Source organism: Odocoileus virginianus, chromosome 2, assembly GCF_023699985.2.
Source record: "Odocoileus virginianus isolate 20LAN1187 ecotype Illinois chromosome 2, Ovbor_1.2, whole genome shotgun sequence".
NCBI lineage: Eukaryota > Metazoa > Chordata > Mammalia > Artiodactyla > Cervidae > Odocoileus > Odocoileus virginianus.
The window spans coordinates 99,469,678-99,497,148 of NC_069675.1; the positions used below are offsets into that span (position 1 = coordinate 99,469,678).

General features: G+C 63.4%; 2 protein-coding genes across 5 annotated transcripts in view; one reads left to right on the plus strand and one right to left on the minus strand.

Annotated features, from left to right (window-relative positions):
* Positions 1-1,514: 1,514 nt before the first annotated feature.
* Positions 1,515-20,848, minus strand: MYMK (myomaker, myoblast fusion factor). 2 transcript variants are annotated; one of them, XM_070455784.1, is made up of 10 exons: positions 20,329-20,848; positions 20,133-20,211; positions 18,489-19,449; positions 16,849-17,156; positions 14,484-14,746; positions 13,114-14,256; positions 9,521-9,635; positions 9,173-9,321; positions 6,503-6,619; positions 1,515-5,910 (listed from the first exon to the last, which is right to left on the minus strand). In XM_070455784.1, the coding sequence occupies exons 6-10, from the start codon at positions 13,246-13,248 to the stop codon at positions 5,761-5,763; spliced, it is 666 nt and encodes a 221-aa protein (XP_070311885.1). In that variant the 5' UTR covers positions 13,249-14,256; positions 14,484-14,746; positions 16,849-17,156; positions 18,489-19,449; positions 20,133-20,211; positions 20,329-20,848; the 3' UTR covers positions 1,515-5,760. The 2 variants fall into 2 exon arrangements, with proteins under 2 accessions (XP_070311885.1, XP_070311895.1); XM_070455794.1 differs by lacking the exons at positions 16,849-17,156; positions 18,489-19,449; positions 20,133-20,211; positions 20,329-20,848 and having other exon boundaries at positions 13,114-16,809.
* A 5-nt stretch (positions 20,849-20,853) lies between these two features.
* ADAMTSL2 (ADAMTS like 2) overlaps positions 20,854-27,471 on the plus strand; it is a 36,649-nt gene continuing 30,031 nt past the window's right edge. The window contains exons 1-6 of one of the 3 annotated variants that reach the window (XM_070455758.1): positions 20,854-21,809; positions 23,824-23,914; positions 24,429-24,652; positions 25,492-25,567; positions 26,668-26,770; positions 27,277-27,422. In XM_070455758.1, the coding sequence (XP_070311859.1) occupies positions 23,825-23,914; positions 24,429-24,652; positions 25,492-25,567; positions 26,668-26,770; positions 27,277-27,422 (639 nt within the window). In that variant the 5' untranslated portion in view covers positions 20,854-21,809; position 23,824. The remainder of the gene's footprint in view (positions 21,810-23,823; positions 23,915-24,428; positions 24,653-25,491; positions 25,568-26,667; positions 26,771-27,276; positions 27,423-27,471) is intronic. The other 2 variants (XM_070455773.1, XM_020888337.2) reach the window with 2 other exon arrangements.

Below are 27,471 nucleotides of genomic sequence, written 5' to 3' on the forward strand. Positions count from 1 at the left end.
GCCCTCGCCGCTCATCCCGGGTTCTGCTGCCCCTGCTCGACCGTGGGAGTTGAAAGGTCTGCCTGGTTCCTGGTGAACCGAGGGGCCGGGGGACCGCCCAGCGCCTACCCAGGGCAGCCGGATTCTTCCTCCTTCTCTGGACCCTGAGTCTCCAGACCAAATCACCTCTCTTGTCCTGGTGATGTGCGATTCTTTGCGACCCCGTGGATTGTAGCCCGCCAGGCTCCTCTGTCCATGGGATTTCCCAGGCAAGAATACCGGACTGGGTATCCTTCTCCTGGGGACCTTCCCCACCCAGGGATCGAACGGCGTGCCGTGTGTCTCCTGTCTCGGCAGGCAGATCCTTTACCACTGAGCCAGCAGGGAAGCCCAGTCCTGGTGTCAGGGACAGAGTACAGGGTGATTAAACAGTTAATCCCACTGGGGGATTTTAAGTAAAGAAAAAAAGTACTGGAGACCCGTGGAAGTTAATGATCACTCAAGAAGGTAGGTTTGTGTAACCGCTAAACCGCGCTGGCTTGCGGAGCAACAAAGCCGTGGGGCAGAAGCGCGAGACGTGCCCCGGAACCGTAAAACCGCGGTGCGTGAGCCCCACATCCTGCCCCGGGAGCTCAGCGAGTTAGTGACTCCGAGGACACGCGCCTCTGGGCACACTGGAACCAAGAATGTAAGGCAAAGCTGGTATCAGACGGAAACCTGAGACCATTTGCCATTTTTAGCTTGTGTCACCACCTTCTGCTCATTTCCTCAGTGCTGTGACAAGGGGCCCCCCTGCCTGACGTGGAGGAGGAGCTGCTGGTGCAAGCATGATGTCTTCTCAAGAGAGAGGAGGAGGGCGGTCTTCTCCCCTCCACACTTTGCCTTTGATTATAAAACTGCAGTCCACTAGGTTCTTGGTGCGGCCCCCTCTCGCCCACCACTAGGAAGTCTCCTAAGCGTCCTGTTCTCCTAAATCACCGATCTCTCGCTTTGCCTCTCACTGAATTCTTTCTGAGCTGAGACATAATGAGCCAGCACTCCTTGGAGCCCCCGAGAGGCATCTTGGCGATTTCCGTGGCACCCACGCCAGAGATGGGAGCAGGGACCATTCCCCTCTCAGCTGTTGCACTGTCTCCTTTGGGTAGCAGGGGTTTTCTCGCTGCTCTCGGGAAGGGTGCAGGAGCTCAGGGAGACGGTTAGACTCGGAGTGTGGAACTGTGAAGCCATCACCGGTGAGGCCCAAGAGCCAGGTGTGTGCAGGCCCAAGTGGTTTGGTCCACTTGGCATTTCTAGTTTCGGTCTCAAATCTGCCTCTTCCAGGCAGCCTGCCTTGCTTAATTCCTTCCTGCATAATAGACACTTGTTTGAAGCATTTTGTTTCCTTGTCAAATGGGAGTGTTTGGGGGTGAACATCCCCTGAGGGTCAGGATCCTCTACTTACATTCTAGAGACTCCTTTGCTTGTCCGTGACCACTGATGATGAAGGTGACAATGACGCCATTGAACAATGACGTTTAATGAAACACTGCTGGTGCTCTGTATTCAATGATCTCATTTAATCTTGGCAAAACCCACGTGAAGTGAGCGCTATTACAAATGGACAAATTGAGGCGGAGAGGACCGGGGGACTCAGCGGGCCTGCTTCGGGGTGGGGGACGTAGCGGGGAAACTACAGGTGGGACCCTGACTGCCTCCCAACCCCCCGGCCCCCACCTCCTGCCTCCTGCTTCTGCCTTCTCTTTATTCCCAAGACCTCTTCAGTCCAGCCAGCCTCTGACCTAATTCACCCTCATGGGCCCGAGAGCTGGGCAGGGAGGGGCTGCCGCTCCCCATCGAAGGTGGGGAAAGCAGGCATGGGGATGGGAAGACCCAAGCTCCGGGGCACAGAGCCGCAAGGTGGGTGGCCAGGGACCTGGGGTCACGTGCCGTGTGTCTCTGCGGACCAGCTCTCGGCTCCCTGTGCTAACCAGCTAAGCTGCAGGCCTGAGTTTTGCACCCAGGGGCTTCCTGCCGACTCTGCAGAATCGTCCTGCCCGCATACCTGGCCCTCCTCCCTGCAGCTCCTGCCGCCAAGACCCTGCGGCGGAGACCAGGGCAGATTCCTGCCACAGCGCGGCACCCAGCAGGCCTGCCCTAACTACAGTCGCAGCAGCAGGAGGAGGAGCGGGCCGGGATGCAGGAGATGGCGAGCCGTAAAGCTGGCTTTTAAAGGGGCAATAAAAGTTTTGGGTTTCAGATGGTCTTGCTGGGAAGAGAATAGCAGAGACAGGAAATCTCAGTAGCAGACGCGACAAAGGCCACAGCACGCAGACTGCCCTCAGACAAAAACGCCTCCGCTTGTGCAAACAGCGGACGCCCCGGCGGGGGCCCGAGCCCTCCCCACGCCGCGCCAACCTCACCCCAGCTCCGGGGGGAGGCGGAGGGGCCCGCTACAATAGACTGTTCTGTCTACGTTGTTGCGAATGTTTATAGTACTTCTCCGTTTGGGACACCGGGGACGCCGGAGGTGTGCGGGGAGCCTCCCCCCCCGACGGGGCTCCGAGTGGGCTGGGGAGGGGGGCTGCGTGTGTGCGTGGGCCTGGGGCACGCGTGTGCTCAGCCAGGCACCGGCTACTCCACAGGGTCTGGAAGCCGAGCCCAGGCCCCAAGAGGCCAGTGCAGGCCTGTACCCGCCCAGCCCCCACTTCACATGGCCCAGGCCACAGCCTGAACTGGGCAATGCAGCCTCCCTGCCTGTGTCGCCTGGGTGAGCCCTGGGCACCCAGACCCATGTGTCCAGGGAGCTGCCCATCCTTTTGTTTCCTGCAGACGCGCTGCCCTGTGGGGACCTCCTAGCGTGGGGGCTGGATGCCCCATAAAACACAGGACATTGGGTTACATTTAAATTTCAGAGGAATAGAGTCATTTTTAACTAGGTCTCCTGCAAGTGTGCTCCAAACGTAAGACACACTGAGGCAAGATAATTATCTATTATCTGAAATTCAAATAGAACCAGGCATCCTGTATTTTATCTGCAACCCTACCGTGTGGCTATTTACATTCAGATCAACTAGACTCAGCTGACATTTAAAGAGCCAGCTCTTCCAGGCATGTTTGAGAGGCTCACCTCTCAAAGAACCTGTGTGTCAGGCGGACGCTGCCCGGGCGGGGTGAGCGTCTCCACCGTTTAAGTGAGTTCCATGGCACGCCACCACTCGAGGCCTCCAGTGACATCTCAGAGGATGTTTTCAGGCACTCACTCTTGGAAATCTCAGGACTTGGGGACCCCAGTCCTCCCTGCCTTGGGGCTGGGTGGGAGGGGCAGTCCTGTCTGGAGCCCAAGGTGGCCTGGGATGGCCTGGGGAGGGGACGCTTCCTGCACCAGGGACCTGAGTCTCAGATTCCAGGGACCTGAAGACCCCAGGACTCCCTCACACTGAGACCGGAGGTGTTGGAGTGAAGGCCATCACACTTCGTCCTTGTTAGTCTTGGGGTGTTGGGGGGGCTGCCTCTCTTCCCCTTCCTGGGCACTCCCCTCTGTCCCTTGGGTAGACCCCTCCACCCCACAAGATGCCTAAGTAGTCCCTCAAGCCAGAGGAAGATGCCTCTGGGATGTCTGGCAAGACCCAGGGCACCACCACCAACTCAATGATCTGTGCCCAAGAGATGAGGGCCAGCTGCTGCCTCCCCAGCCGTCAGGGTCCTCATCTGCAAAGTGGGCTCAAGACCTGCCCCTGGGACCTTCCGAGGGGGTCTCTGCGGGGGCCAGCGGTGCTCGGGAGGGGCGCAGTCAGGCCTGGAGCCCGAGAGGCAGACGGGGCTGAGGCCTGGAGCGCGCCTCCTAATTGTCCGTGACTTACAGACTTGGCCAGGCTCCCAGACAGCCTCATGAATCAGGGCAGCCGCAGTGAGCAGCCTGTGGGTGCAGCCCTGATGCGCCTGGCAGGACTCTGCCTCCTCCCTGCTCGGGAGCAGGCTGCGGCCTCCAACTTTCCACGCACTGCACTGCTGTGGGGCTGGGAGCTGGGGCGTGCTTGCTGGGAGGGCCTGGGGGGGCTGGGAGGGAGGTGATGGGTTGGGTGGATGGTCGGGGGATGGCGGGAGCTGGTGGGCAGGGGCCGGCCACCTTGCAGATTTATGGAGTGATGCCACCTGGCTCCCCTCCACCCGCGCGGCCCGCAGACTCTGTCCTCTGCCTTACCAGCTGGTGCTGAGCCGTGAGTCTCCCCCTGTGGAACTGGGAGGCCAGAGGGGCAGACCTGAGGTCTCCGCAGGTGTGCGTGCGTTTCTGTGTGTGCACGCGTGTGCTCACACCCCCACAGCAAGGCCCGAAGCCGATCAAGACGTCACGTGCCCGCCCCTGGGCCGGGGCCCCACCGTGTTCTGTGCCCTCCCGTGGGCACGCGTCCGGGTCATGGCCCAGGAGCTGTGATGAGCGAGCTCTCGCCCCACGAGGCTTGGCGAGGACCCTGAGCGCGAGGGGCCGCTCTGCCACTAGCGGACTGTGGAGACAGCAGGGGGTGGGGCCAAGGCCCGGCTGCGAGTGTCCAGGCCCGCAGGATGCGGGACCCCGGGGCCAGTCAAGGGGGCCCACAGACACACGGGGGCCAGGCTGCAGGGGCCGCCCGATCCCCCGCCCTTGGTGCCAGCTGTCTCCCTGAAGCGTGGCCGGGGTGACTTCAGGACACACCAGGGGCCGCCCCACGTGATGGGCTCGGACGTGGGCAGCTGCACGTCTGGAAACACAAACAGGCCCCAGACAGGTGTAGGTAACTTCCTGCCGATGAATGTGCCCGGACCATTCGGGAAGCTGGGAGCCTCGGCTTTGTGAGGTGATGTCTGGGCGGCCGGCTCCCGCCCCCACGACCGGGCGGTGTCGGCGGGCCCTGGACGGGAGCAGGCTGACCTCTGCACATGGCGGCGAGCCCTGCCCCGTGGGGCCAGCCTGGGGGCCTGGGGGCCTCGCTTGGGGTTCCGGACCTGGGCCCACCCTGGGTGGGATCTCGAAGGCCCGGAAGGCGCTCCAGAGTGAGATGCCCGGAGTGGTGCCAGGCCCCGGGGACAGTGGGCTGAGGTCAGCCCTGCTGTCTCGAGCTTGGGGCCTGAAGAATCCCATGGACAGAGGAGCCTGGCAGGCTACAGTCCATGGGGTCGCGGAGTCAGACATGACTGAGTGACTTTCGTACTATAATCTTAACCCTACATCACTTTCCAACCTTCTCTTGCCATCAAAGTAGGATACTTCTGGGCCTTGAACTTGCCATCTACTCAGACTTGCTTCGAGGACTGGATGAAATGAGGAGGGTGGACAGGACGTGCAGATGGCTTGATTCAGGGGCCTGGCGGGAAGGGCAGCAAGGGACAGGCAGGCCTGGGCCAGGGACAGAGCGGCCTGGCTGGCCCTGGTGCGCTGAGCCTGAGGGCACAGGTCAGGAGTGGGCAGACCAGTTGCCAAGAGAAAACAGGTGGCGGGTGAGGTGGGGGGCACACGATCGGGGACGGTGGGCAGGGCCCCTTGTGGCTGGGACTGGGTGAAGAGAGAAGGGGCAGGGGTGGGCAGACGCTGGCCCCAGGGCTCTGCAGACACTCCCATCTGCCAGGACCTTGGCTTAGGAGAAGGGAGAAAGTTCTTTTCTTCCCAGCATGGTGCTTAGCACCCAGTACAAACCTAAGAAGTGGATTCTCAAGAAGCGCCTGGCCTGTGCTTCCCGAAGCCCTGGAGAGGCCTCAGGCTCCGAGGAGGGATGTTGCTCCGGGTCAGGCAGGACAGGGCAGAGCAGGGCTCGGAGCCAGGATGCGCGGTCAGATGCAGGCACAGCAGAGGGTGGAGCAGTCCAGCTTGGCGGGGGGCCCTGCGCTCCCGGCCTTCTTGTTGACCTTGGGCAGCAGCAGGGTGAAGGACATGGCCAGGGCACAGTGGTAGAAGCTGTGGACGTAGGTGTAGTCCCAGTCCTGGGGGGGCGGAACCGGCCCAGTCTGCGGCCTCAGCCCCGCCTCGAGGCCTGGCTTCCTCTACCTGTCCCCACCCGCCCTGGGCCCTCGGCTTTGGGCCTGGTGAGACTGGGCACCTGCCGGGGTCAACGGGCCCCTCCCCAACTGCCCAGCTCGTCCTTGGGAGTCTGGCCAAGTGTCCCCTCCAAGAGGCTTCCTGACACTGCCCAGCCCACGCTGGTCTTGCCCTCCACGCCTAGACCACTGAAGGTCTGTGCTGATTCACTGGGGCTTTGCCGGTGGGGTGGGGCTCCTCCCTCCCGCCCCATGTCTTCCCCCCTCCCCTCCCCCTAGGAGTGGCTCCTGTCCCGGCCCCTTCAGGGCTGTGCGCCCACCAAAGGCAAGCTCTCTGTACCACCCCCCCACCTCTGGAGATGCTGGTGGTGCCGGGGAAGGACTAGGCCGTGACTGAATGGGGGTGCTGGTGTCAGCAGGAGTGGGGTGCTGCTGGAGCTTCCTGGAGGGGTGCGGCCCCATCCAGCCTCAGGCCAAGCAGGCCGGGGCTGACCAGGGCCTTTGTGGGGGGCTCCTTCCCCGCCCCTTCCCAGGGTACCTCGAAGAAGAAGCGCAACATGAGAGCCAGGGCCCCGAAGCAGAGGCCGGGGCCGATCTGCTGGGTGTACACGCTCTTGTCAGGAAACAGGCGCCGTGTCTCCTTCATCTGCTGCAGCTGTGGGGACGGGGGCAGAGGGAGGGTCTGAGGCCCCAGCCATGGTACGTGCGCCCGGGCACCCTCGGGGGGAGGGGGGCAGGGCTCGGGGAGGGGCCCAGGCGCATCGGGCTCCACGGCTGCAGGACGCACGGGAGGCCCCCCTTGGGTTGGGCCGACTGGGGCTGCCCTCGGCCTCTTGACCCCACAAGGACCCCCGCCCCATCTGCCTCTTGGAGGCAGAAACTTGCACCTTGCAAGTTTCCAGCCAGAGGGGAGCCCCAGGGGACCAGTCACGCGGTGTTCCCCAGCCAAGGGGTGTTGGCGGTGTGGGACCAGCCTTCCAGAGTGACCACAGGAGGGTATGGGATGCGTGTGGCCGACACCGCGAGACCTCTAGCCACTTTCAGAGTGGACCGACTCATCGTAGCATTTCTTAGACAAACCTCCCCAGCATGTGAGAGGGCCATGCCTCAGCTGGGCTGCCTAGAGTGAGACTCAAGTGGGAATTAGCAACACGGGTTCACGTTTGCTAAACAGATGAAGACAATGCAGGTCCGCGTCCCGAGAACCCAAACCGCAAGTGGTACAGATGGCAGGGTGTTTCGGATTCCAGCAAGGGAACCTGCCGTCACACACGCTCTGGGTGGTGGACCCCGTGTGCACTCCCCCTGCAGAGGCTCACAGAGAGACTGTCAGTAGCTTCCTGCTGGGTCAGGCCCGGTTTTGCCACTAAATAAATTCCGCACAGATATCCGGTGTTCAGTTTTCTGGACTTTTCCACCACCGGTGAGGACTCAGGACCTGCAAAGTCGCGGGTGGTGTGTGGGCACAGCTGGACAGTGTGACTCTGGGCACAGGGGCCCGGGGACCCGGGAGGCCGCCTTCAGCTCGTCCAGCACCTTTGGACCCTAGACCCCTGCCCCAGGGGGCGCCTGGCCTGGCCTCTCCCCCAGCCCTGATCACCCTCTCTCTGCACTTCCTCTCCCTGACCGTGGCTCAAGAAGGGACGAGCCTCCGGGAGAAAAATGCACCCTCATTCCAGGAAACAACTGCCCTGGAAAAAGCCAAAATAAACTCCACATTCAATGGTCTAGAAAACACAATTTGAGCCCCAGATGGAGGGAGGCAGGCAGCCCTGGGTTCCCGTGGGGCTTCACGGGGACACTGGCAAGGGACGGCTCTCCTGGCTAATTAGAATCCAGCCCAAAGCCAGACGGGTCAAGATTCTGCGGAGGGACAACCCTTCAGGGTGGAACAAGGAGCCTTTATCCCACTTCCTGCCAGGGAGGGAGTGAACTATCAGTGAGGGGAGCTCTGTGTTTACGCATTCCAGAATGTTAATTAACGCGGCCCTTCCTCGGGTCCAGACAAGTCAGACCCCAGCGCGCTTCCTCCCCCCGCCTCTCCGAGGGCCTCCTGGGTCAGCGCGGGGCCAGCTTGGCTTCCCCAAGATGTGAGGAGTCACAGCCCGGCCTCGCTTGTCCTGCCGTGACTTCTTGTTAAGTCGCTGACCTCCCAGCCTTGCTTTCTTCACTACCCAAATGGCAAACTAAATCCTCTGCTCTCTGGCACAGAGAGGAGGGCAGCTTTGTAAAGCTCACCCCCAGGACTTCATTTTCCCTCCCCAGACTGCACAGTGGGTCGGTGGGAAGCTTCTCACCTCCTGCCCCGCCCCACCTCTTTCCCAGGCCTACGTTCTGGTCCCCTCAAGGAGCAGTTCCTTAACCCTGCCCTGGGGGCCCAGAAGTGCCCTGGGTCTACTCTGCCCAGCATCCATCTTTCACTTGGACTAATTTGAGTGGGTTTCAGTCCTCGCCAGGAGGGCCTTGGGGTGGGGGAAGCCTGGGACCATATGTAAAAGGCCTTGTGAGTGCTAGATCCCTGCGTGCCCAGCGAAGGGCCACTGGTGTTGGAAACTCTGGGTCAGGCCGCTTGCATGCTCACGAGTGATTCGATCCCTGCATGCCCAGCGAAGGGCCATTGGTGTTGGAAACTCTGGGTCAGGCCGCTTGCATGCTCACGAGTGATTCTGTCTTTCTGTCGACCTCACACTGCAACCTTCTTCTTCATCTGAACCAGGCTCAAGGCTCACCCCCTCCAGGAAGTCTTCCCAGATTAACCCAGGCCACTTCCACTTGACACTGCATCTCTAAACTGGCCATTCTCTTCCGTAATAATAATAATAACAGCAACAATGACTATAATAGCAGCTCCTATTTGTTGAGCATATTAAAAGCCAGGTTCTGTGCCAGTCCTTGAGGTGCATTATCTCAGTTAATCTTTGAACCAACCCCTATAAGTTAAGTACTGAACTGTAATGCCCATTTTACAGATATGGAAAATGAGGCAGAGAGGTTAAGTAACTTGGGCCAGATCCAGAGCTGGTGAGTCCAGACATAATACAAACTGGGTCTGCAAGGCGGGCGCAGCGGACGGCCACTTTCTGTGTGTTAGCTGAGGCCCTGTGTCCAGCCTGCCGACCCATGAGACGGGAAGTGGGTTGAGACCCCAGGGGGGAGGGGTCTCCACCAGGGGCGGCGGCCCAAGTGCTGAGGCTCTCATGGAACGTACCCACTTGGCTGCGATGATGAGGATGGCTGAGCCGATGGGGCCGGAGTAGACGCCGTAGCCCCAGCGGTCATGGTAGATCCGCACGGCGATGGTCAGGACACCGAACATCACGAGAGTCGACCGCTTGGGCTCATCGAAGTCAGCCAGCGCTGCGGGGGAGAGAGAGGGGCCGCTTCTGGATGCACAGTTTACAAAAAAAAGGGAGTCGAGGCATTGGTGCCCTGCACGTGCTTTCTCACAGGTGAGCGGAGGGGTGGGCCGTCAGCGGGCCGGCCCGGGTAGGCCGTGGGCAGTGGGGCGTCCTGACCCCACGTGCAGGGCCGGGGGCCTTGGGGGGCGGCCACTCACCCATCAGTGAGACCCACATGCTGAGTGCCGTCCCGTAGATGCTGAAGTACTCCAGGACGTCGTGACGCAGGAAACAGAAGACTGACAGCCCGGGCCCGGTGCAGGCGTGGTGGAGCTGCGGGAGCCACAGACGGAGGCTCAGCATGGAGGCAAGCATGCCGGGGCCCCAGGCCCTGCGAGCCGGCGCCTCGGGCAGGCCACTGGACGGCCCCGGCCTCCGTCTCCCCATTCTCTGTGAACCACTCTCCCATAGGGTCCCCCAAAGCCCCACTGAGGTGGGGACCCTCCCACGTGATCCACACGTTCCCTCAGCATCTGCTCAGCTAAGGCCAGAGCCGTTTCCCTGGGGCACCAGTCTGCTCTGCCCCGGCCAGAGTTGGGGGGCCTCCTCTCCCACAAGTGACCCCTCTGACCCCCGAGGCTCTGGAGCCCTGGGGGCTGGCGAAGATGCAGGCTCGGAGCCGGCCTGCGAGACGCCCTGGCAGCAGGTCGGAGTGGAGGCTGGAGAGCTGCTTTCCTAAGAGGCTCCCGGGCCGGTCTCAGGGTGCTGCCAGAAGGGAACCCATTTTGAGGACCGCCGGCTGGCAGCTCTCAAGTTCTGTCCGAAGTGAGGGCAGATGGCAGAGGCACCCCCCCACCCCCCACCCACCGTTGTGCAGGTGCTGAACTCGCATCCTCGTCTCAGCCCCCGCCCCGACCCCTACGGCCGTCTCTCAACGCTGACTTGGAAAGCAACTTGAAAGCAAAGTGCCAGTATTCTCAAAGCTGTCCACTTATTTCTGGACAACTCTCTCCTTTGGCGTATACATTTCATCATTTTCAGCAATATTTAATTACATGATGTAATTATTTTGACAAGCTCAAGGGCATAAACAGGCTTGGGGACCAGCACAATGGGCTCTTGGTTAACGCGGCTCAGCAGGATGGAGAGGCGTGCGGGAGAGCAGTCTACGTCTGGAGACGCCAGGGGCGCTGCCGTGGGGGTGGGGTGGGGTCGGGGGGAGCCCAGGTGAGGTCAGCTTAGAGCTTCCACTGGTTGCAGCTTTATGTGACCTAAAGCTGTGGGGCACCGAGGCGGCATTAACAGAGATATAGTGTCCAGAGCGGGGGAGGAGAGAGTGCTGCTCCTTCCTGTCCGGTCAGACCTGCTTAGAGGACTGTGCTGGGCTTTGGATGCCACACGCTTTGAAGAGACACAGGGAAAGAAAAGGTTGAAGGGGAGGAACCAGGTGGTGGATGTGACTGTTTGGTGCAGGAAAGAGAAGAAGCTTCAGGTGGGGCCTGATCAAGGTGCTCACCCCTCCAGGATAGAGGAAGAACACTTGCTCCCCCGCACGGCTCTGGCAGGCAGGACCGGACTCTATGAGTGACTCGGGTCCCCTTCTCCCCCAGCCCCACCCAAGTCCCCTGGTCCACCGTCTCTTATGTATTCAGTACATCCACAATAGCACAGATCGCTGTGTAGGCCGGAAGACCTCATCGCTGTGAAATTCTGGATGCTGTCTGTGCCCTCCCCCCTGTCTGCCTTGTCCCAGCCGTGACCCCAGCTCGCAGCAGAGCTGGCTTGCCCTCGGCCAGCGGCTTGCCTGTGAACGTGGGGTCAGGGAGGCGGGTTTTGGAGCGGTTTGGAGGATCGCTGGCTCAGGAAGGGCCCTAACGCCCAGGCCCTTGGTTCGCTGCTGGGGGACAGGTGCGGCGGGCGACCTTCGGGGAGGCACCAGGTGCCAAGGAGCAGGGGGACGCGGCAGGGGGCACTCGGCCTCTGCGTCTGCCAGGACCTGGCTCCTTGTGGCACTGGCGGGGTGGGGGTGGGGCGTGCGGCTGGGGGCCTGGCAGGAAATGCATGGCCTCTGGAGGCCGACCTGGCGGGTCCTGGCTGTGAGCTCGGAGGGGCGGCTGACGGCCCCTGGGGCCAGGGTGGGGGCTTCTGTCAACTGGAGATCAGAACCCCTGCTCCATGGGTGGCGTGGGCCGGGGAGTTCCGCGTGACTGAGCACACAGCACCGTGTCCAGCCGCTGTGACGCCTTCTGGTCGGGACGCAGAAGACGCCACGTGGGAGGCAGAAGCGGGGATGGTGTCGGCTGCACACCAGCAGAAAACTCAAAGGGGAGCGATGGTGCCTGCGGGCTCCTGGGAGTGGGGCTGAGCGAGTCTTTGTGGTCAGAGGACATTTGTCACCAGAGGCAGCTGGCCCTGTCCCTCTGGGGGGTGGGGCTGGCGGGCGGGGCAGGCCTCTGAGGCTGCCGGGGAGGCAGCTGCGGGGCCAGCTCACCCCGGCAGGGAGGGGGGGCCCCGGAGGTGACCGTGGTTTCCCCGGCTGGGTCTCCCGTGGGGTCTTGAGGATGAGACCTTGGCTCCTCTCCTTGGCCGCAGGCCCTTGTCCCCGCAGGGAAGCCCCCTGCCTGCCTGGCCCCAGTCTCCCACCTGCTGGGCAGACCTCCTGGCCCTCACCCAAACCGGGGTCCTGAGTGGGGGTCGGAGGGGAGGGAAGTGGCTGTCGACAAGATGCCGTGAGCGAGCGGGGCCAGTCTGCTGCTGGGGAAGCTAGCTGCCCGGGGCAGGGGGCAGGCCATCTCTTGCATGGAGCTCAGGTCACTCACCTCCCCCCGAGAATGCCGCCCCAGGGAGCTGGGCTTCAGTCAAGGCTGGGACTGATGGAGTATGGTGGGGAGACACAGCGGGGCCACTCGGGGGTCCACTGGGGAGGGTGGAGGCAGGAGGGCACTAAGACGTAGACAGATGATGGATGGACGGTCAGGCAGGTAGAGAGGTGGCTGGTTACATACATGTAAAGATGACTGATCACAGAGAGGGTACATAGGTAGGGAGGTGGACAGACAGCTCGACAGAAGCTAGAGGGATGCATGGAGGCTGAGGGGAAGCAAGCCAGGGAGGGAGAGACCCAGACATTCAGAGAGTCAATTCCACGGGCGTACAGCTCCAGAAATTAAGAGGGAACCAGACACAGACCGAGAAACAAGAGAAGGCAGCCCCAGAGGGAGTCAGGAAGAGAAGCACAGAGGGAGACGGACCCCCGGCGAGGGGGGGCGGGGGCAGGGAGGGGAGCTGAGAGCCAGCCAGAAGTATAAATAGAGCGGGAAGGACCCAGGGAGACGCGCAGGCCCCACGAAGGAGAGACCGCGTACGTGAGCAGGCCGTCCCGAGCCGAGGCCAGCTGCAGCATCCTGGAGGCAGATTCCTTGGCTCCTCACGCTCCCGGGGCCCTGCTAGCCCCTCTGCGGGGCCCGGGGTACCAGGGGGTGGGGTAGGGAGCTGGAGCCAGGAGCCGCCTGGAAGGGGGCGGTTGGCCAGTGACAAGAGAAGGGGAGCCTCCGGGGGCCAGGCCTGGGCCTACTGTCCCTGGCCCCTGTGGGCTTGGTCTCACTCACACCAACCCCAGACGGGAAAACGGGTCCAGGGAGGCGAAGGCATCCCCCAGCCCTCTCTCCTGGGCTCTTTCACCAGCCCCCCATCACTTCTCTTCATCACCCAACATGGGAAAGTGGTGAAAAGGCAGCCCCCATCCTCTGTCCCTGGGAAGGTGCTCTGGGCGGGGTGGGGGGGGGCCCTCTCCCCAGACCCCCAGACTTACCACCAGAAAGAACGTGGTGAAGAGGTAGACCATGGCCTCCATGTGGAACCGCCTCTTGGCGGCGATGCTGACCGTGGGGAGGAAGGCCAGGCTGCTGATTGTGGGCAGGAGCAGTTTGGCCATGAGCGTCCCCATGGGCTGGGGAGGAGAGGCGGGGTGCAGGCCGCCAGGGTCCCCAGGGCAGGGAGAAGAGAGGGACAGGGTCTGCTCCTTCCAGTGGGGGCCCCCGGTGGCAGCTGCGGTTTAAATGCCCTGAAGGAGGCAGGGATGTGAGCGCACATGTCGAGAAGCTCACGGGGAGGGTCCAACAGCTGACGGACCATGTGATCAGCACTTGTCTCTGATTTTTTTTTGGGATCGGTCAGACTTGTTGATTCAGGGAGACCATACTTCTCGGAGGCAGCAGCACTGGAGAAAAGTCCCCTGTGAACACAGTCCCCGACATCCAGCCACTTTCCATCCTGGCCCCTCCCTGGGGCACTGGGGAGCACAGAATGAGAAAAAACAGACGCTGTTGCTTGAGTCACGTGTCCACAGGTGGGGCAAGAGGTGGGAGAACCCAAGGGTTAGCCGGTTCCCCTGGAGAAGGAAATGGCAGCCGACTCCAGTACTCCTGCCTGGGAAATCCCACGGATAGAGGAACCTGGCGGGCTACAGTCCACGGGATTGCAAGAGCTGGACATAGCTTAGTGGCCAAACCACACCACCAATCACCGCAAGGACCTTGTAGATAAGTCTCACGTTTTACCAGCCTGCATCCACATCTAACTCACCTGTTCTCACCCAGACAGGTTTCCTTGGTAACTAAGTGAATGAAACTGTTCCTTTCTGCTTGGTTACATTGATTCAAGCCTGAAATGCACAGACCAGGAACTTTCTATCAGGGTCACGGAGGCAAGGCTGACGCCAGCCCTCTCAGCGTTCCTATGCCTTCCGGAGATAATCTTCGCTTTTTGAAGAGGTCTGGGGGGAACTGCCTGGCAGAGGGCCCCCATCCTCTGGCCAAATTACCTCTGGGTAACTCTGTGAGTTACCCAGGCTGACTCTCTCCCAGGAAGGACTGCTGGATTGATTTATTTGTTGTCAGCAAAAGGACAGCTTTTGTTAAACGTTTTGTGCTTCATCATGGTGTAAGGATGTCACCTGCAGGAAAATGCACAGATTCATAACGTGCGGTCTGGTGGGACTTGCCGAGTGCCGTGTGACGGCTCCCGCGCCCCTTCACTCCAGTGCGGTCCTCTGAGTCCCCGGCAGAGGCAGCCTCGGTTCTGGCCTCTGCGGATGCCTGTCCCGGCCTGCCTGAACGGACGCGGGCCGGTGCATTCCTTCACGGCCCCGGAAATGCCCCGGGAGTCACCCATGTGTGTCACCTGGCTTCCTCCTGTGGTCACTGGGTGGCTGCTCCGGATTCTGCTCTCCTGGGAAGTGGAATTTGGAGAATGGGAAAAGCAGGCGGGGGCGAGGCTGAGGGGTGCCCACGCTCGCCAGTTGGCACCTCAAGGAGAGGCTGCCGGCTTGTTCCTGGCCTTCGGGGTGCACTGGATCCTCCCTTCCTTCCACCTGGGAGCTGCCTCGCACCTTTCCAGAAAAGTCTCTGCTTTGTTGTACGCTGGCTGGAGCCCGTTTCTGCTGCCTGCAGTGAAAAGTCCTACTTGGGACATGTGGTCACATCTTTTTCTGCTCAAGTGCCTTCTTCCTAGGCACCCACACTCTCAGCATGAAGTCCAAGGTCTCCAGGAGACCCCGGGGCCATCCCTGCCTAGCCGTCTCCCCTCAACACCCCCAGCCGCCCTTGTATGCCCAGAACCTCCTCCTGGCCTCCCTGCCTCCCCGGAAAGAGCACACGTCCTCCACCTCTGAGTCTGTGGGGAAGGCTTCCCACCCGGCACAGGTAAGCCGAGGTGCTCTGCCCTGGGCCCGACACGCTGCTCTCTCCCATCCAAGCATCCGTGCCTCTGTGCGGAGCAGCTCGGGTCGCGTGCCCGGGGCTCGGTTGGCCGGCTTCCCACCCAAGCCCCGGGCGGAGCCTGGCACGTGGTGGGTGGTCAGCAGACACTGGCTGGATGAATGACTGAAAAGAATGAATCAAAGTGGGGAGAGGCAGGCGGCAGTGCGCTTCAGTCTGGCACTTAGGAGCCCCGTGCCACTCCAAATGGGAAAACCAGATCCTGCCGTGTGTGTGTGCGTGCGTGCAGCTCTGGGTAAGAGGCAGGCGACTCCCGGCGAGCTGGTCACCACCTCTGCCCCCAGCTCCGGCCTCCAGGAGGAGCAGAAATCGCGTGGTAAGGACATGGGTTAGATGTCAGGTGCTAGGAGAAAGCTCTCTGGAGCCACAACCCCTCACTCGGAAGCGGGAAAACATTCCACAGTTGGTTTTGTGCATGAGTGTGTGTGTGTGTGTTTGCAGTTGTAAACTCCAGGGCCAGGCCTGCGAGCTCGGGGAAGGGAAAAAGAGAAGGGGGGAGGGGCCGGGGGGCAGGGCATTGCACATGTGCTGTAGCGATTAAGGAGAAGGGGGCTGAGGAGGGGCTCGCCCTGAAGAAGAGAGACAGGTGGCCAGGCTGGGGCGAGGGGCTGGGGCGGAGGACCACCCCCACCCCCTCTGAGGAGAGGGGTGGAGCGCAGAGTGGAGGTTGGGGTCCCCTCCAAGACCTGGTTGCCTGGAGACAGACCAGCTGGCCCAGGGGAAGGCGTCCTGCTCTGAACAGGACTGGAATAACCTTCCTTTCTCACTGGTGCCAGGGACGTGATTGGCCTGGGGAGGTGGGATGGGGGGCAGAGGAAAAGAATCAGGCTGGCTGCTCGGGGGTGGTACTGCCCCTGGAGGCACAGGGCAGTGAGCCGGGCTGGGAGCCCAGCTCAACCCGGGCAGGTCCGGAGCCAGCAGAGATGTGAGCTGGCACCCCGTCCTCCCCGCCACCCAGGGCTCCGCCTGCCAGCTGGCCTCCAGTACGCCCCCCACCACCCTGCCCTCACCTGCTGGTGCCGGGGTCAGCACAGACCTCTCGGGCAGCGGGCCTGGACCCTCCTGCCAGGGTGCCCGCCCCCGGGGGCAGCCTCTGAGTTCACAGTGTAGCTCTCCGTCCTGCCTGACCCCTGCCGACGGGGCGGGGGGCTCTCACATTTTCAGCCCCACCACCCTGTGTATCTTGAAAACCGTTCACACACAGACATTCATTCAGCGCTGGCGTGTGCCAAGCTGTCTTCCTGCTTTGCCCTCTGGGCTGTGTCGGTGGCTGACGTCTCTCTCTCTCCCCATTTTACAGAGGAGAAGACTGAGGCTCAGAGGGGCAGGGAGGCTGGCATTGCTCCTAGCCAAGGCCCCCCCACCCCCACCACAGGCAGCATGCCCCGTCCCCAGCAGGTGGTGCTGGTCCTGGTGAGACCCAGCAGGGGCCGTTCCGGGTGGGGTGGGGTCCGCCTGACCAGGCAACCACAGCCTGGGGAGTGGGGAGGGGAGCCGACCCACCCTCCCCGCCCCTCGGGTTTTATAGAGGTGCTGAAATGCCCGGAATGCCACACGGCTCCCGTCTCCCGGACAGCTGCCTGTCGGCCTGACTGGTTCTGCAGAGCAGGGCCAGCTGCTGTCCTCACATCCTCTACGCTTTGAACCCCCAGCCTGGAGCGCCGGCCACCCACGGGCACAGCAGGCCTTGGCTCCGGGTGCAGGGGTCCCCTGAGGCATCCCCCTGCCCCGTCCCTGGTGGGAAGGGTCTGGGCACTGACGCTCCTTACCCCTTCGTTGGGGCCCCCAGGCTGGAGCACCAGCCTGGACCTCCACAGCCGGCGCTGTGACAGCAGGCGTGCTGAGTTCGGCTAACGGCCGGACATGAGCAGCTCACGTGGCCCCCAGGTCCTCCACACCTGCCGGGTGAGCCAGGCAAGGGCTCTGCCCTCCTCGCGCTGGGGCCTTGCTGTGCCCTCTGGCCCTGGAGCCTCGGTCTCCTCACCGACACGAGGGACGCCCGTCGCTGTCCCACAGGGGCGCTGTGATCACGGGCAGGTGCGCTGGGCTGTGGGAGCGGCTGGCCCAGGAAGCGTATCTGTTAATGAGAAGCAGCGAAGAGCCAATGTGGGTCATTACAGGGGGACTCTCTTCTGAAATGTGGGCCTCAGCATCCATGCCTGGGGACCTGGGGGCTGGGAGCAGGGCTGGGACAGGGACAAAGGCTTGTCGTCCCCTGCCCCGCGTCCCCCACTGTGGCCACGCATTGGGTCCGCCTCTCTGTGCAGAGGAGGGAGTGGGGCTGAGACGGGATGGGGCTCCTGGGCACCGCGCCTTCCTGGGGGCCTCCTGCACACCCGGCAGGCTGTGTAATCCAAAGGCCCAAGGACGCAGGTCCTGCCCGGCCCCGGGCCTGGTGGTGGGCTGTCCCTGGAGCTGCGGCGGCGAGCTCACTTCCCAGTCATGCCAGGGCCCCCTGGGGCCCCATCCTTCCTCCAGATCTGGGGACAAGGGTGCCTCTTTCTTGTGAGTTTTAAGAGCGAGGAGGCCTACACATAGAGTCCCCCGCTTGAACGTCAGGACTGGGCCTAATGGAAAACGCCAGTGCTGGGAAGGAGGGAGGAGGAGAGCTCTGTTTTGTGGTCCAGCCTGCTGACTCCCGGGGCTTCCCTGGAGGCTCAGATGGTAAAGAATTCGCCTGCAAGGTGGGAGGCCTGGGTTCGATCCCTGGCTGGGGGCAGATCCCTGGGAGGAGGGCATGGCAACCAGCTCCAGTATTCTTTTTTTTTAATTCATGGCAATAAAGTTTTTTTTTTTTTTTTTTTTACTCCAGTATTCTTGCCTGGAGAATCCCCATGGACAGAGGAGCCTGGCGGGATAGAGTCCACGGGTCGTGATGAGTCGGACACGACAGAGACACACACACGTGTATCACCGACCCCCAGTGGGCCATGGAGGAGGGTCCTCCCGGAGGGAGGAAGATCCATAGCAGAGAAAGCTGGGCCTGCCTGGGGCTGGGAGGGGAGCTCTGCGGGTGGCATCGGCCGCTGGGGCCTCTGCTGGGGCTTGGTCCTCTTCCGGTCCCGGCCCCCCACTTCCAATCTAGCCACTGGGGCCCTGGTGGCCCAGTCCCCATTGGGAAGAAGCACTCCAGGCTCTGGGTGGGCAGCAGGACGTGGCGGGAGAGGGTGGGGGTCATGGCCCTCCGGGCCGTGCTGGTGGGCCTCTGGATGCCAGAGTTGAGGACCCCCTCGCAGGATCTCTGGCCCTGGCCCCTCACCTTCAGAGGGCCCAGCTCCCAGCGTGACCGTCCACCCACAAGGACCGCCAGGCTGGTCACCCCGGCCCACTGTGCCCCTCCCCCTCCCTGACCCTCCCCTTCCCTGCAGGCGCCTCTCCTCTCGCCTTGCTTTCCCACGCTTCACCTCACCTTCCTGCAGAAATGTGCATGTTTTCCTGTTTCCAAGCTCTTCAGAAATCCAGGTCTGGCAGAAAATCTCTAAAAAAACAGGTGTCCACAGCATCTGCAGCCAGGGCTGTCCAGAGAGTGGTGGGGACACCTCCCCCTCTCCCCAAAGGACAGGGGCTGCCAGACAAATCCACGCTTCCACACGCTGAGCACGTTCTATATGTTGGGCCTGGCAGGTGAGTCCCAACCATGGGTCGGGAAGCCAGATCAAAGTGCTGGACTGCTGCCTGGTGGGCTTCCTAGAGGAGGTGTGCTCAGGAGATCATCTGGAGGGCCAAGCACATCCAGATGGGTGTGAACAAGGGCTCCAGGGACGGGATGGCAGGAACCAAGATGGGGGCCCCATGCCACTTCTTTCTGTGACACCCCAGGGAGCCCTGGGCGTTGTCAGGGCTGGGAAACAGCAATTCCAAGGGCCCCTGTGTGACCTGGGGGTGAGCTGGGGCTCAGTGCAAAGCGAGAAGCCCCTCATTCACCAACAGATCAAAGCTTTCTCTTTCTTCCAGGGCCGCTCCCTCTTAATGTTAGTGCTCCGCTGGGCCCGGGGGGGTCGTGGCGTGAGCCCTTGCGACTCCACCAGAGGCTCGCCTGATCCTGGTTCCCCAGGGGGCACGAGGCAGACCTGAGAGGTACAGGAGGTGGGGGGGTCCCCCAGCAGACACCCCATCACCCCATGCGATGTCACCCCAGAACACAAATTCTAAGATGATGCGATTAAACCTTCAGCAACGGTGATGGCAGAGAGTGGACCCCGGAGTGTGGACCTCTTCTGAGCCTGGCCTGATGCTCTGGTCGCCAACACTTAGATCCTCTGGATCTGCCGTCCAGGTCTGGCTGCAGCCCCACGAAGTGGGCCCAGAGGGCACTTGAGGACCAGGAGGCCCTGCCTCGCTGGTTCTCCGGAACCGACGGCAGCTCTGTGCTGGGCATGCGACGGGGCCTTCCGTTGTGGTTCCTGCCTGTGCTTGACTCTATCCCCAACCACCCGCCTGCGATTCCTGGGGTCTTCAGGGCCCCGGGCCTTCCCCCAGACCACCAGTGGACCAAGCTGTGCATAGCTCCCTGTGGGCCTGGAGTTTGGGGGAAGGCTGGTGTCCCTTCAGGAGGGGGAGCCCTGGCCAGCTCCTGGAGGTAGAGGGTGGGGTGGGGTGGATGGGGGGGCCAGCCCAGGTCACACACCTGCTGGAGGTCCCAGAGCTGGGGTGGCAGCCTGCCTCCCAGGCGCTGTCCCACTGAGCTAAGAGGAGGCACTGGGGCGTTTGCGCCGGCTGGCTGTAGGGTCCCTCCCACGGGAAACCATTAGTCACTCTGGCTCTGGCTGGATGCGGATCCAGCTATGTCCGGAGAGCTGGGGACTCTGACTGGGGATTCAGAGCCCTGGTGCTTGCCTGGAGGGGTGGGGTGGGGCAGGCAGAGGCCCCAGAGAGCGGGAGTAATCAGCAGGGTGTCTGTGAGGGGGTCGGTGAGTGTGTGCCCCGTATGTGTGTGTGCATGCACACATGTACACATGTGCATGCACACACGAGCACATGCACACGCGTGTGAGCACAGAGTACACGTGTGTGCATGTGCTCGTGTCTGACACGTGTGCGTGTGCGCGCTCACCAGTGCTGTGTGACAGGTCATGTCTGCAATCCAGCGTGCCTACAGGGGGCAGCGTGGGCCTGGGTTCCGCCGAATATCCCTGGGGCCCCAGGGGAAGAAAAGCAGAGATGGATAAGACCTGCCTTCCCAGAGTCTGGGTCCAAGAGCCTGCCGAGACGGGGATGGGCTCACCAGGGGGCTGGGCTGTGCCGCTTACCAGACGTGCAGCCCTGGGCGCCCCGGGCAGTCTGGGAGCCTCAGTTTCTCCGCCTGTAAAGCGGGGAGTTCCTGGCTCTTGGCACGCAGGAAGGGCTGCGGGAGGGACCGGGCGGTGGCGGGGCAGCGGGCAGGGCGCTGGCTCTCTCCCCCCGCCGCTCCTGCTGGTGGCAGAGCTTCCCTAGGGGTGGAACGGTTCTCGGCCTGGAGGAGCTCGCCACAGTTCCTTCCGGCAGGGAGGACGCAGGAGGGGGAGGGCTCTCCAGGCGCCGCTGTGAGCCATCTGCAGCGCAGAGGCAGGGGGATGGCTGGAGCGGCCCGGGGCTGCCCCCCTTCCACCCCCACTGTGTGTGGAGGTGTCCCTGCGTTCCGGGCTCCAGAGGGCCTGGTGTGTGGGGTGGGGGCCTGGCCTGCTTCCGGGGCGACTTGCAGTGTCTGGGGTGCCCCCCCTGGGTGCCGGGGAGGGAGGGGCGGTGCGGCCGGAGTGCATGCTGCTGGCTCCGTGCTCTGCTCCACGCTCTGACTCAGCAGGAACGCAGGCTGGAGCCCCACGCCGGCCTGCCAGGGGCTGCCCAGCTGGCGTGCGCCCAGCCAGGCCGTGTGCCCTGCCAAGCTGGTGTGAACATCTGTAAAGCTCTGCGCTCCTCCCCCGCCGCTGGCTCCGGCCATGCGAGCTGTCTGGTTCGCGGGCCGAGGGCCCTCCTGTCCCATCCCCGGACCCTTGGCTGGGGCCTGCGCTGGGTCTCTGTCAGTCCCTCCGCTGCTCAGGAGAAACGTCTCCAAGCCTGGCTGGGTGACCTCAGAGCTGGGTCTCCCCTCCCGACCCCAGCCTCACCATCTGTAAGCGCCAGCCATTAGATGGCTGTCTCACACACCTAGGATCCATTCTGGGGAGGGGCAGAGACGGCACCACCACCCCCCCCACCCCGCCGAAGGATGCAGGCATCCAATGGGCCAAGCCTGGGGCTCGGTTCTGCTCCCCCACCCTCCCCATGAGCTCCCCTGTGACCCCGGGCCAGCGGCCACTCCGTCTGGACACCCAGACACGCGGTCCCGCGTGGTGGCCCCGGGCCGGCGGCCTCTCCGCTCGCGGCGGCGGTGGGCGGCAGGCAGCTGGGCCGGCCTGGCCGTGCTCCAGAGGCGCGGAGCGGGTTAAAGTGTGCGCCGGGCCGGCCGGCGGGGCGGCGGGCGGGGGAGCAGCCTGGTGGGAAGTGTGAGTTCCTCCCCGTCTGCCTGACAGCTATAAAGGCCGCCGCGCCCGCCCGCCCGGCCGCCGCTGGGCTGCGCTTCCCTGGGAACCCCCTCTCGTGGGTGCGCTTTGAAGTGGAGGAGGGAGGCGGCGAGGGGCGGGGGAGCAGACGGGAGAGAGGCACAGCCCACGGCCCTCAGCGTCCGAGCCTCCCCCTGCGCCGCGCACCTGGCTCGCCTGCCCGCAGCCGCGGCCCCTTCCCCCGCGAGGACACCCTGCCGAGCCCCGGCCAGGTAGGCCACCTCCCCGCCGTCTGGCTTCCCTTCCCACAGCCGCCCGCCCAGGACGGAGGTGCGGCCCCCAGTGCCTGCAGGTCAGCCCCTGGCCCCTTGGGGAGCTGTTATATAACAGGAGCAGGGACTCCTGGGGAGGGGTCCAGACCCTCTGAGCCTGGCCCGGGGCGGGGGGGTGCGGGGTCTCTCAGCTCCTAGCCTCACCGAGTCCAAAGCCCTCGCTTGCAGGCAAGCCTCTCCCGCTGGCCGGTGGTGGCTGTTTTTGGACCCCAGGGAGGGCTGGATCCCGCGTGAGCCGGGCCTGGCCTGCAGCCACGGCTGTCTGGGAGCCTTAATGAAAACCAAGTGTGCGGCCGGCTCAGCACCTGTCTTCAGCCTGCAGGCAGGAGCCGGGGCCACAGACAAGCCAATGGGACTGCGGATGGGGGTCTGTGCTTGCGGGGGGGTGGGGGGGGGCTGTGGGGGTGCAGGTGGGGGCCTGCGGGGGAGGGACAGCCCCCAGGTTGCGGGTGGGCGGGAGGACGGGCAGGCGGGCAGGCAGGCAGGCGGCTGGGGGGCTGCAGATCTCGAGGTCTCAGCTCCAAACTCCGGGGTGGACTGCTGCCCCTTCTGGGGCAGAGAGACATTCTTGGGGTGCGAGGCTGGCATTGGTGTATCTCCTGGAAACTTGCAGGTGCTTGGGCCCACGAGGAGGTGAGGGTTTGGGGCAGGAGGAGAGCGGGCAGATGAGGAGCTGTTTTCAGGGCTGGCGGGCAGTGGGCGGCGGGTGCTTTCTACCTTCTTTCCCTGGAACCAATCCCTGTTTGCTCTGGGGTCTGGGGGCTAGTTGGCCAGATACATGGCTGTGTGGCTTTGGGCAAACTGGCTCCCCTCTCTGGTCCCGGGCTAGAGGAGGATGGGCTTAGGGGTTTCCGAAACTCCTCCAACTCGCTGGCAAGTGACGCTCAGGACCCGAGACAGACCCTGGCCAGAGGTCACTGCAGGGCTTGCTGGTCCTCCCACCTCAGGGCCAGGTAAGGGAGGCTGAGGGCCCGGGAGGCTGGAGGCAGCCCTTGATTTGACCTCTGGCAAGGAGGACAAGTCTGGGCCTCCCTGGTGCCTCAGAGGTAAAGAATCCTCCCGCCAGAGCAGGAGATGCGGGCTCGATCCCTGGGTCCGGGAAGATCCCCTGGGGAAGGAAATGGCAACCCACGCCAGAATTCTTGCCTGGAAAATCCCACGGACAGAGGAGCCTGGCGGGCTACAATCCATGGGGTCACAAAGAGTCAGACACGACTAAGCGACTAAACCATAGCAGGGAGGTCAAGTCGTGTTTTGGGCTGGGGATGCTGGACTTCTCGGGAAGGAGACAGCCCCAGGGTGGCCCTGGGCCACTCTCACACCAAGGCCCCGGAGGTGCAAGCTGCGTGTCTTCCCTTGGGAGGGAGGGGGCAGAGGGCTCTGTACAGCCTGAGGTCCCTCCAAGGCAGGGAGCAGGTGCATCCAGGGGGTGCCTGGCAGAGTCTGCTCACCCACACCCGCTCCAGCAGCTCCATATGGCCGGTGGGAAGACTCGGTCTCCCCTGTCGGTCAGCAGGTGCCCAGCAGACGAAAATCCCAGGGTGCTCTTGCTTGGGCCAGGTCCAGCGCCGAGGTAATAGATTGATCCTTAGCTCCTTCCTCCAGGGGGTGCAGCCCGGGCCTATCTGTGTCCCTGGGTTTCTCCCCAGGCATTCTCCAAGGAGCTCAGGTATTCCGAGGCAAAGCTTGGCCCATGTCCCCAAACGCCCTCAGATCCGGTGGAACGGGCTTAGCACGCACACCATCACCATAGGGTCTCAAGCCCATGGCAGGCATCTCTAATCACTCATGGAGCCCACCTAACAGGGCTGGCAGGCAGCCACTACCAACAGATCCCAGATAATCGCAGGCCTCACTAGGTGGGCCCCCAGGGGGTTTGGCCCCAAAGCAGAGTCTGGCTGGCTGTGAGGGGAGCTGGGTCTGGCCTGGCAGTGACTGTGGCCTTGCTTCCTAGGATGGAGGGCAGATGGCAGCCTTCACACTGGGCCTGGTCCCTGCTGGCTATGGCCCTAGTGACTGGGAGCACGTCGTCCACGGGGACCACGGTGAGTGGGGCGCACAGGCCTTCACCCAGGTGGGGTGATGCTGAGAGCTGCGTGGCAAGATGCGGGACAGGGGCCCGGGGCATCTGGAGCGCCCACTCTCCAGGGCCCCCTCGACTCCCAGGAGCACGCCTTGCATGCCGGTCAGGCCAGCCCCTGGGTGGGTGGCTGGTGGGCTCTGGCCCCTCTGGCGTCCTTGCCAGTTTGGCAGGATGGGGGCTGTGGGGACTGGGTGCTCCCCTTCAGCACAAAGGCCTGGGGTGTAGTGTGTATGCAGACGGGTTTGGGTCCTGCAGAACCCAGGCTGGGCCCCCACCACCCCCGAGGCTACTTGGGAGCGAGAAAGGATGGTTAGCTTTGGCGTCAGGATCCTGCCTAGCCCCCAGAAGGTTCCGGATCTCAAGATCAGGTAGCACCTGAGGCGCTCAGCTCCCTGGGAGGTCCCTCAGAGATCCCCCCCGGAGGTCTGAGCCGGGCTTTGAGCAACCCACCCAGGGGGCTGTGTCCTCCTGTCCAGGGCACGGGGTCGGCAGGCCCGTCTGGCCAGGTGCTCCAGCCTCCTTTTAACCGTCGTGGGGCCTCTCACCCAGGACAACAGCCCGACGTCCAACAGCCTGGAGGTGGGCCCCGACGCCACCGCCTACTGGTGGGGAGAGTGGACCAAGTGGACGGCATGTTCCCGCAGCTGCGGGGCCGGGGTGACGTCCCAGGAGCGGCACTGCCTGCGGCAGAGGTGCTGGTGTGAGCTCGGGGCCCCGTGGGGCTGGCTACCCGGACGGCGTGGGGCGGGCAAGGAGGCAGGCAGCAGCTGCGGGGGGCGGCTCAGGCTGAACGCAGCCTTCAGATTGAGGCTGCACAGGCCAGCCGAGCCGCTCAGTCTTTTCACTGGCCTCCGCGTGGGGATGCGGCTTCTGTCGGGATGGTCCTGCAGTTCATCCCGCTCTGGGGCACTGGGCTAAGAGGACCCTGCCTAGGGCTCTTTCAGGGAGTGGTCAGGCCTCCCTGACCTTCTATCCTGAAGACCCGAGTTGAATAAACACGGGGTAAGCCTACAGTGCACTGGTTACTGCTGGCCAGACCTGCGTTCACATCTTGCCTCTGCAGCTTCCTAGCTGTGTGACCTTGGGAAAGTCACTTAACCTCTCTGAGTATCAGTTTCCTCTTTGTGGAGCGGAGATTATGCTTGAGCCCACCTGAGGTTTCTGAGCACGCGATTCCGTGTGTGTGTGTGTGTGTGTGTGCGTGCGTGCACTTCAGCAGAGGGCCCAGGCCCAGGCTGAACGCTGTTCTACCATCACTAATTCTGTGGCCTGAGACCCTGCACCATGTGCTGAGAGGTGAAGGGGACCTCACCCCTCCCCAGGAGGAGGCTGAGAAGCCCCCTGAAACTGTGGGGGTACCTGAGACAGGAGCGGGCTCTGCTGGGGCAGCAGGGATGGAGTAGGGAGGGAGGGGGCCTCAGTCAGAGGAGCTCGTGGAGGCTCAGGGCTGGGGGGGCCGTCCAGAGGAGGGCTGGGAGCAGGGTCAGGACGGCAGCCGGCCACTCCTGACCTGAGCTCACAGCCCGGTCCTCCCTCCAGGAAGACGTCCGTCACGGGCGCCGGGAACCGGACCTGCACGGGCACATCCAAGAGGTACCAGCTATGCAGAGTGCAGGTGAGGCCTGCCTGGCCGGACCACCCCCAACCACCCCGTCCCACGCAGGACTCTGGGCGGCTTCCCGGTGGCCCCAGCCCTCCGGACACTCTGTCCTGGGTCCGCCCCTTGCATCCCAATAAACAGAAGTGGAGGTGGGGGTCCCCAGGCACAGAATCCCGCTCCCTGCCTCAGGTCAGGGCCTTGGTGCCTGCCACGCGCTGCGGGCACCTGAGTGCGAGACTCCTTCTGCTGGCAGAGCTGCCATGTGACCTTAGAGTTTGGGGGTCTCTGGTCGCCTGTGTCCCCCTGCACACAGGGTGAACTGTGCTCCCGAGGAGGCTTGACGTCACAGGCAGCCCCGTTCCAGCTGCAGCCCCCGCGTGCCCCCTCCGCGCCCACACACTTAGCCTCACAGCCTTGTCTGTTAACCTCGCTCTGCAGCGAGGTGGCTGGGCTGGGCTGGCCGGAGGCAATCACTCTGGCTTGGCCTCCGTGCGCTTCTCGATGATGGGGCCCGAGCCAGTCTGAACCGCACCCCCGGGGTGGGGTGGGGTGGGCAGAGAGATGACCGTGTAGGTCCTTGTGTCTGTGTGCATGTGTGAGGGGTCGGGGGCAGGTGGGAGTGAGCAGCCCGGGTTCTGGGTCGGCCTCATGGGTCAGCTGCCCTCCAGACTTGAGCTCGGGAGGGACACTTAGCTGGTTGGGCTTCTGGCCCTCTTGGGCTCCTCTTCCACGAAGTCAAGCCCATTCAGTAAACGCCCGTATCCCAGGCCCCGTGGCTGTGGTTGCAGACATGCAGATGGGCCCCCTTCCCCAGGAGGCAGGGTGAGCACAGGCCAGGCCGGTGTCCCCGCGTCTCCGTGGGCAGCGGGGGAGACGGCCAGGTGGCGGGGGGCGAGGGGACCCAGCCTGCCGCAGTGGGAGGGCCAGCACACGTGGGTCTGGAGGCCTGGCGCCCCCGCCCTCCTTCCAGAGAGCAGGGAGGAGAGGCCACCCCGTGGGCCTCGGCCCTGGCACGGCCGTGCCGGCTGCAGCCACTTCCTGCTCAGCCTGGACAAAAATGCCTTTGTCGGGCCGAGTTCCTCCCGGAGCCTCCCTCCCTGTCTCTTTCTTCCCAGGAGTGTCCGCCGGACGGGAGGAGCTTCCGTGAGGAGCAGTGCATCTCCTTCAACTCCCGCGTGTACAACGGGCGCACGCACCAGTGGAAGCCACTCTACCCGGGTACCGCAGCCCGGGGCCACCCAGCAGGGGCCCACTCCGGAAGAATCCATCCCTTGTGGCCACCCCCGGGGACCAGGGGGGGCGCGCCCTTGTCCAGCGGGAGGGCAGGGGGGGAAACAGGCCTGGGGGCTTCTTGTCAAAGGTCCCCAGTAGTTCAGGCAACAGTGCATAGGACTTGGCTTCTCCTGCTCATGGAGGAGGTGCAGGGTCCCCAGGACCAGCAGCCCGGGGCCACCAAGTTGGCTCAGATGTCCTGCAGAGGGGACGCTGCCCACTACTCACAGGGCCGCAGAGGCTGGACTCTGAGCGCCGATCTGTGGCAGATCACGTGCATCTCAGTCCCCGTCTCTACCGCTGAGGCCCTGGGCAAACTCCCTTCCACTCTCCAGGTGTCAGTGTCCCCATCTGCGCCACGGACAGAGGGCTGTCTCCGTCGGGGTGGGGAGGGGCGGGAGACATCCCCGACTCCGGCTCCGCAGTGCCCTGAGACGCCCGTCTTCCTGCAGACGACTACGTGCACATCTCCAGCAAGCCGTGCGACCTGCACTGCACCACCGTGGACGGCCAGCGGCAGCTCATGGTGCCCGCCCGCGACGGCACATCCTGCAAGCTCGCCGACCTGCGAGGGGTCTGCGTGTCTGGAAAATGTGAGGTTGTTCAACACTGTAGCACAAGCGCCCACCGGTCCCCTCGCGCCCGCC

Coding starts and splice junctions, on each gene's coding strand:
- MYMK (XM_070455784.1), bottom strand. CDS start 13,248: ATGGGGACGCTCATGGCCAAACTGCTCCTGCCCACAATCAGCAGCCTG. Junction 9,636..13,113: donor TCACCACGTTCTTTCTGGTG/GTAAGTCTGGGG, acceptor TGGCTCCCGCAG/CTCCACCACGCCTGCACCGG. Junction 9,322..9,520: donor CATGTGGGTCTCACTGATGG/GTGAGTGGCCGC, acceptor TCTCCCCCGCAG/CGCTGGCTGACTTCGATGAG.